This window comes from Carcharodon carcharias, chromosome 12 (assembly GCF_017639515.1).
Source record: "Carcharodon carcharias isolate sCarCar2 chromosome 12, sCarCar2.pri, whole genome shotgun sequence".
Lineage (NCBI taxonomy): Eukaryota > Metazoa > Chordata > Chondrichthyes > Lamniformes > Lamnidae > Carcharodon > Carcharodon carcharias.
This window is the reverse complement of record NC_054478.1, coordinates 150,048,691-150,062,458: the sequence shown is the minus strand read 5'-3', so window position 1 is coordinate 150,062,458 and position 13,768 is coordinate 150,048,691. Positions and strand designations below refer to the sequence as shown.

General features: G+C 45.6%; 1 protein-coding gene across 2 annotated transcripts in view; it reads left to right on the top strand.

The window, feature by feature from the left end:
• Positions 1-8,371, top strand: part of LOC121284926 (SH3 domain-binding protein 4-like) — a 78,733-nt gene extending 70,362 nt beyond the window's left edge. For both annotated transcript variants that reach the window (XM_041200851.1, XM_041200852.1), the window contains exon 5: positions 3,276-8,371. In XM_041200851.1, coding sequence (XP_041056785.1) covers positions 3,276-3,500 — 225 coding nt within the window. In that variant the 3' untranslated portion in view covers positions 3,501-8,371. The remainder of the gene's footprint in view (positions 1-3,275) is intronic.
• Positions 8,372-13,768: the final 5,397 nt, after the last annotated feature.

Genomic DNA, 13,768 nt, shown 5'->3' with positions numbered 1-13,768 from the left:
TGCCAAAAAATAGTGGGCGATGACCCATTGTCACTGTGGGGGCAGCATTGTTCTCCTGGGCCTATTGTTGGGTAACTGCAGCAGCTTCAGAGTTGGTCGGTGGGCCAGTTTAAAATGGAGGTCAGAGCCCAGTGACACCTATAGGACCCCCCTGTTGTCAATTCAGGGTGCCGTACATGCTCACAACCAGCTGCAGGCGCATTTCTATCAGAGGCCAGGGGAAGCAGGAGCGCTCCTCAAGACTTCATGAACCCCGCCAGGCTTTGCTTCAGCTCCGGTTTTCCAAACACCCCGCCACCCCCATTATCCATATCTCAGGTTGTCCCCCTTCTCCCTATTCGGACTGGAGGCAGCAGCCTGATCCGAGCTGATTGGGCTATCCCAAGGCGTTGTCCCTTTCCAGTGAAAATGAGGCTTGCGAACGTCCCCGATGTGGACCGAGCTTCGTCGCTTTGGGAGAAACGTCACCCGTGTGCGTTGTGTTATCAGGGACTGTCAGGACTTGAGATTTAAAGGTTTTCACCATTGAGTGGAAGACCCCCCCCCCACAATTCGAATGCATCCTCTGTTCAGCCATTGCTTCCTGCTCCCTTCGCTCCTCCTCTCCCCTGCTTTCCCACCTCCTTTCCTTCGTCCCCTTCGCTCCTGGCCTGGCACAAGCAGCCTCCCGTTCCGGCATCGAGAGCAGGCCGCCCCTTCTTCCCACCCTATCTCTGAGTAGGAAGCGGCGACGTCCCCTGCGACCGGAGGCAGATCGGACCTCGCGTCGCCCTCCCTAAGGCGATGAGGAGCGGTACGTGACTGAGAGAAAAGAAATGAAACACCGCCAAAGCGGAATGCTTGAAGGTGTGCTTATTTTCTTGAAGACCATGGCGGTCGCACAGGCGAGTTTTAACATGCTCGAGTTGCCCTGTTTCACACACGCTCTTTGCCGCCCTATCGGATGCGGCTGTTTTTAGTCCCGCGGAGCAACAATAAACAGGCAGCCGTTCCCAGACTCGGTCCAGCTGTTGCCTGGACGATGGCGTGAGGCACCACCAGAGGTGCCGCTTTGCTGCCAGTCTGACCATCGGCCCTCTCTTCGGCCCGAGGCCACTCCCCAAACACGGCTAAAATAAGTTGTGCCTGTGCGACACCGTCCGTCACTGGATAGCTTGACTTGCGAATAACAAGATCCCTAATGTTAGCCAAACCTTCCCTATTTCTCCTGACCACTTTTTTTTTTGAACAAACTGGCCTGCCAGCCGCAAAATGCAGGAATTCCTTAGGCCTTGAAGAGAGGGGCGTCACCAACTGGTTCACGGCCAACGACGCACTGATAGGTGGGGAAGTGCGGTAGCCAATTCGTACATAGCAAGGCCCCAGAAATGGCCGGTTAATCTGTCTTGGCTACAACATTGCACCTTAACCTAACCCTCGGAGGAGCACTCTTACTGCACTTGGAGCCGATTTAAGGGTGCTGTTGCGATCCAGCAGTATATCTCGTGTGCTTGAGTAATTTCTGTTTCACCCAGAGCTATCGTGTCACTTTCAAGAAACCTGATTGTATGTGTTCTCTAATCTAACAGGTACACCGTGACATTACACCCTGTGATAAGTCTATCTATGGTATTGAGATGAGAGGAACAGGGTGTGCCCTGCCAGAGAAAAATAAATACACTCCAGTTGCTGGAAGAATTTCGATTCAACAATCAGTTTAACTCAAAAATGCAAGGATTTAATACTGAGAAAATGGAAGTATCTTTGTTAAACATTACGTTCGACAAAATAGTTTCCTTTCCACCCTCCTGTTCCCACAGGCATGGAATGGTCGAGCAGTACTCCAAGAATCAGAGAATGGTTAGAGCACAGGAGGAGACCATTTGGCCCCTTGTGTCTGTGCTGGCCCTCTGCAAGAGCAGTTCACCTAGCGCCACTCCCCTGCCTTTTCTCCGCTGCCCTGCAAAACCTCCCTCTTCTTCAAATAATGACCCAGTTCTCTTTTGGTAGCCACCATTGAACCTGCCTCCATCGCGCTCTCAGGCAGTGCATGCCAGATAACCACTCGCTGCGTGAAAAGGTCTTTCCCCATGTCTCCATTGCCTTGCAGTAGCCTCGAACCCGTGCACCCTGGTTCTCAACCCTTCCACCGGTAGAAGCAGTTCTTCCTAATCTACTCCGCCCAGACAGCCTCAAACTCGCTGGTATCTGAGCCGGTTTCTGGAGTGGTCCAGCCAGCTAAGCGCTGAATTGTGTAGATTTAGGATGGGGTAAATATTCTGGAGTTTCTCTTGTGTACCTTTGAGGAGTATTTAAATGAAACTTCTGCTCGGGAGATTAAAGGGAGGGGCTGAAGCCCATGACCGGGTAGATTGTGCGAGGAGAGTGTGGCGGGGGTGGGGGGATGTTTTCAACAAGAAGCACTTCCAACCTCCATTCCCTGATTCCCGCCTTGGGACATACCAGTGCATTAGTATGTCCCAAAGACACTACGTAAATGTAAATTGTTGTTGAGGGGATCGCAGTCAAACTGATCCCGTCGTTATTCAAGAGTAACACAAGCATTGCCTTGGGGCCTGACATGAATAATGCTTAAGAGCAAGAACCCTATGTTGCCTTGTATCTCCCTCCTTCCCCCTATCCCCAGTTACCTAGGAAACTGGGGGTTGGATTTCAAAGTCATTGAGCTGCAGCACAACTGGGCTACCCAATGTAAGCTTGTGACAAGTAGCAGAATTTCCAAAGTCTGGAGCTTCTCCCATTGATAAATGATTTGCTTTGGCAAACTGCATTGGTGGTTTCCAGCCTGATGTGATTGGAAGCGTCCAGCTGTTTCTTTCCAGTGCTGGATCCGAGACACGGGCCATTGTGAATTTGCTTCCGACCTGGATTTTTAGAATTATGCAGTCCTGCGTGTCTTTCCGCAGAGCTTAATTGAGATTGGGGGAAAGGGTGAAGTCAGTGTTGGGAGGCATTCTGTTGTTACGTAGCGAAAAATGGCTGGCAGCAAGATTAGACCCGATTCAAACTTAAACTCCGCAGTTTGGGAATCTCACTGAGTCCTCCCTTTGTCTGCTATGTGGTCTCTTGCACGTGATCAGACTCCAGTTTGGCTAGGTAAGTCTCATACAGCTTCTAAGCTGTCAATAGATCAGAAGAATGCAGCAATGATGATGAAATGGAAGTACCCTTTGCCAGTAGAAGGATTGGTGTGTTTTACGATCTTAAATGGCGCTATATGGATGCAAGTTGTTGTTGTACCCGGCATCAGGACTAATTGATTTGTACTCTTCCAGGCGATGTGGAAACCAGCCTATGACTTCTTGCTGACCTGGAGTGCACAGATTGGAGACAGCTACAGAGATGTGATTCAGGAACTGCACCTGGGACTCGATAAAATGAAACACCCCATCACCAAGCGCTGGAAGCATTTGACGGGGACCCTCATCTTGGTCTACGCCCTGGAGATTCTCAGAGCAGCAGCATTCAGGCCCCCTGACCAGGACGACATTGCTATTTAGCCTGGATGCCCCCAAGCCTGTTGCGTGGGGAAGGCGTAGAGTGAAGTCCAGCAAGAGGGGGAGAGTTGGGGTGGGGGGGAAGAGTGACTGCAAGATTTTTGCCTTGAACGACTCGAGCTGTTTGGACCCAGTTTCCCGAGGCTTTTGCCAGCGGGACTTAACAGACCTCCTTACAGCCTGGAGCACTGAGGCATTTTCTGAGTTGCAAAGATTTGGCTCAGTTGTCGGTTTTATCTTCGCTGTGTTCAAACTATCACGGTCAAAGGCAAAAGCCAGCCTGGCCCCCAAGACTTCTTAAGAAGCCCCACCTCGTTTTGTGACTCGGAAGTGAATCCTGATAGCTTGTTTTGCACACGGAATCAATCAAATTAAATGGGGAGGGTGGGTGCGGGTGAATTCACCATTGGGTTATTAATGAACAAAATTCTAACTAAATCCTGTTCATGTCTCTGAATTGATAAAGATTGTGCTTTAGTGTAAAGAGACGCTAACCTTTCCATTGCATTGTTTCTGCCTTTTGAATAGCACTATTTTATTGGTACTATTTTTAACTGTGTCAAAGGTCTGAGCAATGTCCCAGAATTGTTCTTCAGCCCATATCTTAAGAAATTGACTGAATGTAGTTTTTAAGCTTTGTAAAAACAGCAGGATTCCTAACTACCTCAGGTACACACCGCTTTTCCCTGATCTGCTTTTAATCATGAAAGCTCTCCCCTTAACCCCCCCCCCTTCCCTTGTACTAGAAGCTCTGTGTGTGGGGTGGTGGGGGGTGGTCAGCTCGGTGCTGATCCCAGCTGTCTGCCTGGCGTTCTGCCTTTTCAGGCTGAGAGCTGAAAGGTTTGCGGAGGGGAGCTATACATGTCGAGACATGCCCACGCTTTGAGCTGGGGAGCTGGTCCCAGCTATCGCATTCTGGAAAGCTGAAATGTGCCACTCAGGTTATTCAGCAGTTGCCAAGCTAAGGCAGTGTTTTCCCTTCCAGTTTCAAGCGGCGTAGCTTCGGGTCTTTGTAAAGCAATGGAAAATACTGCCGGGCAGGGGTAGAATGAGGAAGAGGAGGAGGATTCAACACAGTTTGAAAGGTAGAAATGCTTTGAGAATACAGTCAGCCAGTGCATTTAAAACAATGAGGTCCTTGTGCATCTCCTGCCTCTCTCTCTCTCTCCTGGGTGTCACCCGTTAGCCCAATTCATTACACACTTCACCTTTCTTTAACCCGCTCACAGCTGCCAGGGGGATGTATTTCATTTGGATTTTCTGGTTTGGAGGACACAGTTTCTTAATGGGCTTTAAGTGAGGCACGGGGTGGGGTTACACCAAAACGCGGGCTGCCACAGTCGGTGGGATCGTTACAGCTTGTTGGATTTAAATATGAAGATTAAGAAATTGTGTGCACTTGTGTTTTCCTCTTCACTAACTGAAATTGGGCTAATTAATGCAATGTAATCATTCCAAACCCCCTCCCCCCTGCCGGATTAATTGATCACAGTGAGGCTGTCTGTAATGCATGGTATGGTAAACACTTGGTCATGTTCAGTGGGGAAGTTGAAGCAGCAGATCCCAACAAGAATTCTCATATTCATTGGCCAAAACTGTTAATGCTTTTGAAGCAGACCGTGTTAACTGGGAATAACTGGGGTGTATTAGACAGTACCATACCCCACTCCAGACTTCGCTTTAATATGTAGTCACTCATTTCAGAAACTTTTATCATCAAATATTCTGAATAAAATGACACCTTTTTTTTTTATATATACCCTTTCCTCTTCATTACTCTGTCCTAAGGAACTACTTGCCTCAAACATGTCCCCCCCTCTCTCTCAGTTGGTGTAATAAGGGAATCATGCCAACTTAACGCTCATTTTGCGCTCCTGGTGAAAGATTGGCGCGATCTGAATTTCTTTCAGCGGTCTCCTCTTTGCCTCGCTTGACTTGGGGGGGTCACGTAGGTTGTGTGTCTGCTTGCACATCCAACATCATTTCCTCGCACAGTATTTTGTGGAATGTGTAAGAACACAGAGTTCAAAATACATTTCCCAAACTGCACAAGCCGCTCCCTTTGTTCAAATCAGTGGTTGTACCTCTGGTCTTCATCGCTGGTCATCAGTATGGGGCTGCCTGCATCGAGCTCCTCAAAAATTGAGAGCTCCCTAACTCAAGCTGTCGCCTGTCTGAATGTATTTGCCAGTGGGCGCAGGTTCAAGAACTGGTGTCTAGAGATTGTACGTTAGTTCTTGTCGTCTTCATTGGCGAAGCTATTAATATTAGAGGAGGACTCCTAGAATAGTTCTGAATATTGATGTGGATGAGGTGATTCTCATTTTGGTGTGAGCTCAGGAATGAATACGCAGCTGGTGACAAAAGCTGATGATGATCTTTCTCTTGCTGCAGAGATCTAATTTAGCCCTGGTGCTTTCACCGAGTCCGGATGAATGGGAGCCTTCCTGCGTATATCTGAACACTAAATATTGATTTTCTAAGAAAGCCAATTTTCTATTTTTTTTTGAATTTAAAAAAAAAGTGCTGACACAGGACGCTTCACAGTTTGAGATCTGTTTGATTTGTAAAGGGAATTTGTACATTTATAAATGTAGATATTTAAATAATATACAGCATACTTCTAGAATTGCAGTAATAATTAAAATAGTGAGTAGTCCAGGATAGAAATGTCAATTTATCCCATCCAGCTCATCACTCTGCCGCTTCTCAAATAACCCACTCTAGTGCCCGTCTATAACGTGAATCCCCCCGAACTGTTCAAGTGCAGAGCATTACTTGGTAGAACATTAACTTAAAGCGTGATAAACGTCTACAAAGCCTTTTCTTTCCTGGGGCCTGCTTTTAAAGCACTTTTTAATTTAAAGTTGTGCCCTCTAGGCCCACTGGACTGACTGACCAAGTAAGATCGCGGGCTCACTCCGTCATTGTTGTAAGGTGCTTCCGACTCCTCAGTGAGGCCATCCTTTAAACTTTATCCAGACCAAACCTCATGTTTTTTTTTTTAAACCCGCACTTAGAGTGTGCTGAACCTTTGAATTATTGGTAAATGCACTTCAGGAGTACGCTGAAATTGGAATCAAAGTGCATGCTCCCACTAACCACAGAATTGTTTCAGTGCAGGAGGAGATCATTCAGCCATCATGTCTAAGCCTATGGAAAAGTTATTCCTTTGACATTTTGACAATGTGAAATGCTGTTGATTGTTGATCAGCAGACGTCTTCTGCCAGCTTGGCTAAGCGAACTCTGAAACTGGACAACCCCATCAGCCAGCTTTACTGGAATATTTTGCAATGTTGGACTTGGGAGGGAGCGTTAGCAAGTGAACCTGTCGTTTCTCTAAATGCCATGGCCTGGTGAAGATGTCCTCGAAAGGAATAGATGGCTCTGAAATTGACAGGACTGTTTAATCGAGACAGTTTGATTAAGTTTCTGCCCTTTGTGAAATCTTTCTTCTGGCGGTAATTGGGGAATTCATTTACATTATTCCCCACCCTCTCCTCATCTCTTGCACAGCCAGTGTCCCTTCCAAAACAACCTTTTGAGCCTGAGATGTCACTCAATATTTGACGTCTTTAACCCTGTGATTCATTTGCCTGCAGGTTGTAAATTAATGTAAATTTACTGCTTTTGTAACCTATCTGCTGTTCTGGCCACATTTTCGCTATCTGGCTTGATTTCTGCATTTTCTTTTGTGTCCTAGATAAGGTACAATGGCTGAATTTGCTTCAGAAGTTGTGTATCATCCATGGAGAGCATTCTAGTGCCTGGTCTAATTGGTGTAAGATTCTGACTTTAAAAAAAAAAGACTAACTTTAATTTCGTCAACTCAGACCTGATGGCCATAATCTCGACATGTATTCCCCGCCGACTCGTGTCACATAGTACAGGCTGTCACAGTCTAACATGTCTAAGAATGATATTCTGTTCTTCACCAGGATGCGTGATTATGCTTGGTTGCTCACTGTTCTTGCTCTAGTGCACTGATCACACTAATGGTAGCCTCTGGGTTCGCATACCAAAAAAACACCTTAACCCAGAACTGATCAATCTTATGCAAATCCTTTCTTTGTTTCTATGTGCGCACATCTCTTCAGAGTTCAATGTCACTACAACTTTCCCAAATTTAAAATATGTATTTTGAAAATTATTGTACAAATATAGTCTTGATTTTTACTATCTGCGCTTCTAAAGTAGGATTGATTTATTTTTCCTCTGGTGTTGGGTTGAGAGAGCACACCAGTTTTCCATTGTTTGAAGATCAACATCCTGGAACTCCCTCCCTAACAGCCCTATGGGTGTACCCACACCACGTGGACTGCAGCAGTTCGAGAGGGTGGGGGTCACCACCACTTTATCAAGGAATGGGCACTAAATGCTGGCCTTGCCAGCGATGCCTACATCCCATAAAGATATGTATGCCAGTTTGAGGTGGTAAGTAATTTGGAATGAACTGATGAATTCGCAACGGATTCTCGGTTTTCTCATTTCCACGACCCACGTCATGTCATCTTGATTCAGTCTTAATAAAAGTGATGCTCCCATTCTCCTTTCCGTCCACCTTGTTACATCACCAAATAAATACCAGTCAATAAGCTAATCTTCGGCTCAGTGCACTTTCTGCCACATGCTTTCGTCCGTAAGTTGCTGCCATATTACCCCACACTCGCTTTCTGACACACAAGGCAAAACTGTTGTTATGCTGACTGGTATTGTAGACTGCTGTTTGACGATATGGATTGCCTTAGATCTGTGTTTTTTTTTAAAACCACTGCTTTCCATTGCTCTGTATATTTATAAAAAGTAATTCCTAGTTATATTGACACTTCCTGTCTGGTTTTAACCACCATTTTTCAATAAAAACCATCTTGTATTTTTGCGTTTCTCACTTTCGTGAACTTTGTTACTACGCAAGCCCGCTTAACGGCGTCTCTCCTTGGCTAAGTAGTTTGGTGTTGTGCCATTTTAGAGCGATTCTGATGTTGCATTAAAATGCTCCTGGAGTTTTAACACTTTTGTCTAATCCCAATTCAGTAGTCTTCAATGTCGAAGAAAGGTGTTTCACTGTACCTCACACCTGTCCAAAAAAGAAACTTTGATGTGTCCCCTTATTTTGCGACTATTTTTGCGTACACTCGACCCCACGAGGTTGATATGTTGAATGAGGGAGGAATGTTGGCCAGGACTGCTCCTTGGATAATTTTACAGAACGTCTTCATGTCCAACTCTCCCACCAAATCAAGAGAAGGGGACTTTTATGGTACATGTCTCCCCCAGCGGTTTTGCCTCGGGGTTCACCACAAAAAGAAAAATTGGCTTGCATAAGCTCGAGTTTCTGTGGTGTGAAAGCAGAGTCCTTTATAAGTGCTGTGCTTAGGATATTTACCCAGGCTTAACAATGACTCCAGAATTGTATCACCCAACACTGGATATCATGCAAGGCGCTCACCATCCACCCTTTCTTCCAAAAGATTGAAAAATATCATGCCAGTGGGTCACTGTGTACAAAGCCGAACACTCGCCTCAGGTTTACTTGGGAGATTTTAAAATGCACACGTTTAATTATTACCTTGGCTCGACATTCAGCCGATAAAGAGCAAGATAACCAAATGAACAGTTGCTTTGAAATTTTTTTTTAAAAAGCTGGAACTGGTCCATGAGGAGAGCAAATACACTCCTATTGCAACACCTGAAATATGGAATAAACCAGGATTTCCTAGACTTTCACATGTCAAGGTTTTATGTGGATGATGCAACTTTAAGCACATGTAGGATAGACTATTGTTTTCACTGGACAGAACCTGGAGAACTGGATTGCGCGCACTGGAGAATCCACCCGAGTTTCATTCCATTGTATCCGTGCTGGAATTGAATAGAGGATGGAAACCCTAGTGGTAAAACACCAAGGCAATACTGTTCCGAAAGCAAGCTAACTGAGGAGTTGGAAGTTATTAACTTGTGGTTCTCCTTAATGTATGATGAATGTGTTTTCCTGTGTCTCCAAGCTGCTAAGAAATTAATACAATGACCTCCGACTGCTCAGTCGTTCTGACAGGTTTCAATCCTTCCTATCTGACTAATCTGATTGATTTTTTAAAAAAATGTCGGTGTGGCTGGGAAGGGCGGGGAAGGAGAAGAGAGAAAGACTTTAAAAAAAAAAATTGCGACTCTAACCAATTGACACATGGATCAAAACAGGACACTGTCAAAAGTGATGGTTAACAAGTGTGCTTCGCTGAAACCCTAGCAACGAGCCTAAGCTTGTTTGATTTGTATATCTGCGGCCAATTGGCACAGTAGCTTTTCCGATTAGTAGATTAATGTTACAGAATTGTTACAACATAGAAGGGAGGCCATTCAGGCCATCATGTCTGCTCCGGCTCTCCCAATGAGCAATTCACCCAGTGCTGTTCTCCCACCTTCTCCCTGTAACCCTGCATATTCTTCCTTTATGAGATATTCCAGTTCCCCCTTGAATGCCTCGCTTGAATCTGCCCCCACAGCGCTCGAGCAGTGCATAGCAGGTCCTAACCATGCACTGCGTGAACAAGTTTTTCCTCCTGTCTGCACTGCTTCTTTTGCCCATTACAATAAATCCGTGCCCTCTCGTTCCCCAACCTTCCATCAATGAGAACAGTTTCTCCCTATCTTCACTGTCCAGACCCACCATGATGTTGAACACCTATATCAAATCCCCTCTCAACCTTTTCTTCAAAGAAAACAGTCACAACTTTTCCAACTGAGCTTGAATTAATTTTGAGAGGTTTCCTAGGAGATCCAGCGGACTTGGCCAAACTGATTTGATTCCACCCTATGTTCACATTGCCACTGATACAAGGTGTCAGTCTTTGTTCCACGTGTTACACTCTTGGTTTCTCAGTTTGGGAGGGTGGGGGGGTGGGTTTCAACTCCAAATACAGAGACTTGAGCACAAAATCGAAGTTGGTGTTCCAGTGCAGTACAGAGGGAGTGCAGCATTGTCAGGAGGTACTGTCTTTTGAATAAGATGTTAAACTGAGGCCCTGTTTGCCTCCTCAGGCCAATTTCTTTTAACCCTCAACAAATAATGCAGATAATCTGATCATTATCGCATTCCTGTATGCAAACTGACTACTGCGTTTCATACATTAGAACAGTGTTCCACTTCACAAGTGCCTCATTAGCGTTGGAATGTCCTCTGGTCATGAGCGCTATAGGAATGCAAATCATTCTTTACCTTTTCACAAAGCCCCCTGAGCCTGAGATTCTCACCGTGGCTTACACCAGGATCACATTGGGCTCCTGCTCTGAATTCACACTGCAAGTTTAACATCAACAAGAAATGGAAACTGGCTTGGCTAATGGCAAACCTGTTGTGTAACTGTCCCCATAGAGAACATCATAACACTAGATCGATGAAAGATGCAGTTCTGCTACCAGACAAAAGGTTTTACAACTGGCATCCTAACAATGTATTAGATTATGAACAAATTTATCCAAATATGGTCTTGAAGTTACTTCAATAACTATATTAGTTTTATATGGCAGTGGGAGATGTATTTTGTCAGAACTGTTAATTGAGCTAGCAAGATGGTAGCCATTGCTGCCAATGTCTTAAATCTGCTAACGTGGCTTATCCAAATTTTTTCTCAATTATTACAAAGTTGGCTTTAACACTAATTAGATTCCCATCAGTGGTCGAATGAATTTCACACTCTCCCCGGCTATTTTATAAAGTCTGCTTTAATATTTTCTGACCTGGTAGCTCCCATGCCTCTGAGTCAGAGATTGTGGGCTCAAGTCCCACTCCAGGACTTGAGCACAAAAATCAAGGCTGACCATCCGGTGCAGCACTGAGGGAGTGCTGCACTGCCAGAGGTGCCGTCTTTCAGATGAGGCACTAAACCAGGCCCCCATCTGCCCTTCTCGGTGAGGGTAAAAAGCCCCGCTGTCACTGTTTTGAAGAAGATACAGGGGAGTTCTCCCTAATGTTCTGGCCAATATTCATCCCTCAATCGACATCACCAAAGGTAAATCCAAAATGTAAAATACTGCAGATGCTGGAAATCTGAAATAAAAACAGAAAATGCTGGAAATGCTCAACTAGTCTGACAGCATCTGTGGAGAGAGAAACAGAGTTAATGTTTCAGAATCGAAACCAAAACAGACTATCTGGTCAGCACCACATTGCTGTTTGTGGGAGTATGCTATCTGTAAATTGGCTGTCACATTCCCTGCATTCGGAAGTAACCACACTTGGTTGGAAAGTGCTTTGACAGGCCCAGTAATCGTGAAAGCGCATTAGGAATACAGGTCTATCTCTTTCACAAAGATTTTCCTTTATGTATGATCATGTTAAAATTAAAAAAAAACCTGGAATATATTACTCTATCCTGAAGATGGGGGCTAGCTCAATCATCCTCCATGATTTTGCCCAAGTGATTGTCCTTGCAGAGTGAGGCTATATTGCATGTTAGTCAAGGAGAATTAAAGAAAGAGGTTTTTGTTTATATAGCGCCTTTCACAATGTCAGGATGGTCCAATGTGCTTCAGAATCCATCAAGTCTTCCTGAAATGTTGTAGCCAATAGCAAGTTCTCAATAGCCATGGAGAAAATGACCAGATAACATGTGCTTGGTTGAGGGGTAAATATTGGCCAAGACAGCTCCTCTTCAAATAGTGCCGTGGGATCTTCACATCCACTAGTTGGGAGGGGCCTCAGTTTAATGTCTCATTCGGAAGACAGCGCCTCTGATACTGTAGCATGACCTCAGCACTGAAGTGCAATATGCAGCGCAGTGTTAACCCACCTCCGTCTTGGTTCAGAGTGCTGCCACTGTGGGAACACCGACCTCCAACGTTGGGGCTGTTTAATAATTGCACCATGAGAAGTGAGCCTGCTCCTGGTGGGGCATTTGCACTCGCTTCCAGCAGAGTTACTGGGTAGTGAGCGGGAGCCCTGATTAATAAATAGCCTTTTCTTCCCCATTCCACCTGGACCAGGAAACCAATGCCTGTACATGTTGCTGTCACCCAGCCAACAAAGCGCTGACTGCGCGGGGACCGAACCTGGCTCTTGGTGCTGATGTTTCAGTGCTGCACCATCTTCCTGCTTGTAGATTTGTTCTCCCATGTTCGTGTTAATTTCCTGTGAGTAATTTTGAAACATTGATGGCCTTTTGTGCGTCGTTCTACCTTTCTGAGCACCTATTGTGACTATTGCACCAATGGGCATTCCCAGTCAGCCAGTGGCACTGCTGAGTGGGGCGTTGAGGTGTATGGAGGAGAAATGTCCCATCTTAATCTGTATCCAAACCGCTGATCTCAATTCTTTCATACGATTGGGCAAAGGCGGTGAAAGTCCGCCAGAATTTCCACTTCTGATCATGAGTCATAGCAGAATAATACCTGGGATGAGCGGGGTTGCCTTCTGAGGAAGGTTTGGGCAGGCTAGGCTTGTATCGGTTGGGGTTTAGAAGGGTACAGGGCAACTTGATGTAAGATCCTGAGGGGTCTAGACAGGGTGGATGTTGAGAGGATGTTTCCTCTTGTGGGAGAATCTAGAACTAGGGGTAAAAGCAAAATACTGCGGATGCTGGAAATCTGAAACAAAAACAGAAACAGCTGGAAAAACTCAGCAGGTCTGACAGCATCTGCGGAGAGGAACACGGTTAACGTTTCGAGTCCGTATGACTCTTCATCAGAACTGAAATAGGGGTCACTGTTTAAAAATAAGGGGTCGTCCATTTAAAGCAGAGATGAGGAGAAATCTTTTCTCTCAGAGGGTCGATGGTCTTTGGAACTCTCTTCCTCAAAAGCTGGTGGACGTAGAATATTTTTAAGGTAGAGTTAGATAGATTCCTGATTAACAAGGGGGTGAAAGGTTATCAGGAATAGGCAGGAATGTGGGGTTGAGTTTACAGTCAGATCAGCCATGATGTTCCTGAATGGTGGAGCAGGGCTGAGAGGCCTACTCCTGCTCCTAATTCGTATGTTTGTAGGCACATATGTCCTGGAAAGTGAATGTGTCATAGATGTTGGAAGAGCCCAGAATCCGACTTGTCTGTCATGTCCTTTCATAATGGGACAGTGGGCAGACACTCAGTTGCCTCATTAGAAGCTGCTATTTATCTGAGTGTTTCTGGGACATGCTAAACTGCATCTCATTCAGCAGTGGTGAGGGAAACCATTGCAATGACTGCATGAGCAGTTGCACTCTAGCTGTGTGCATCACCTGAACGTGCCTTGGCTGAACGCAGGCTGTGTCAGAGCACTTTGCTTCTCATGCGGA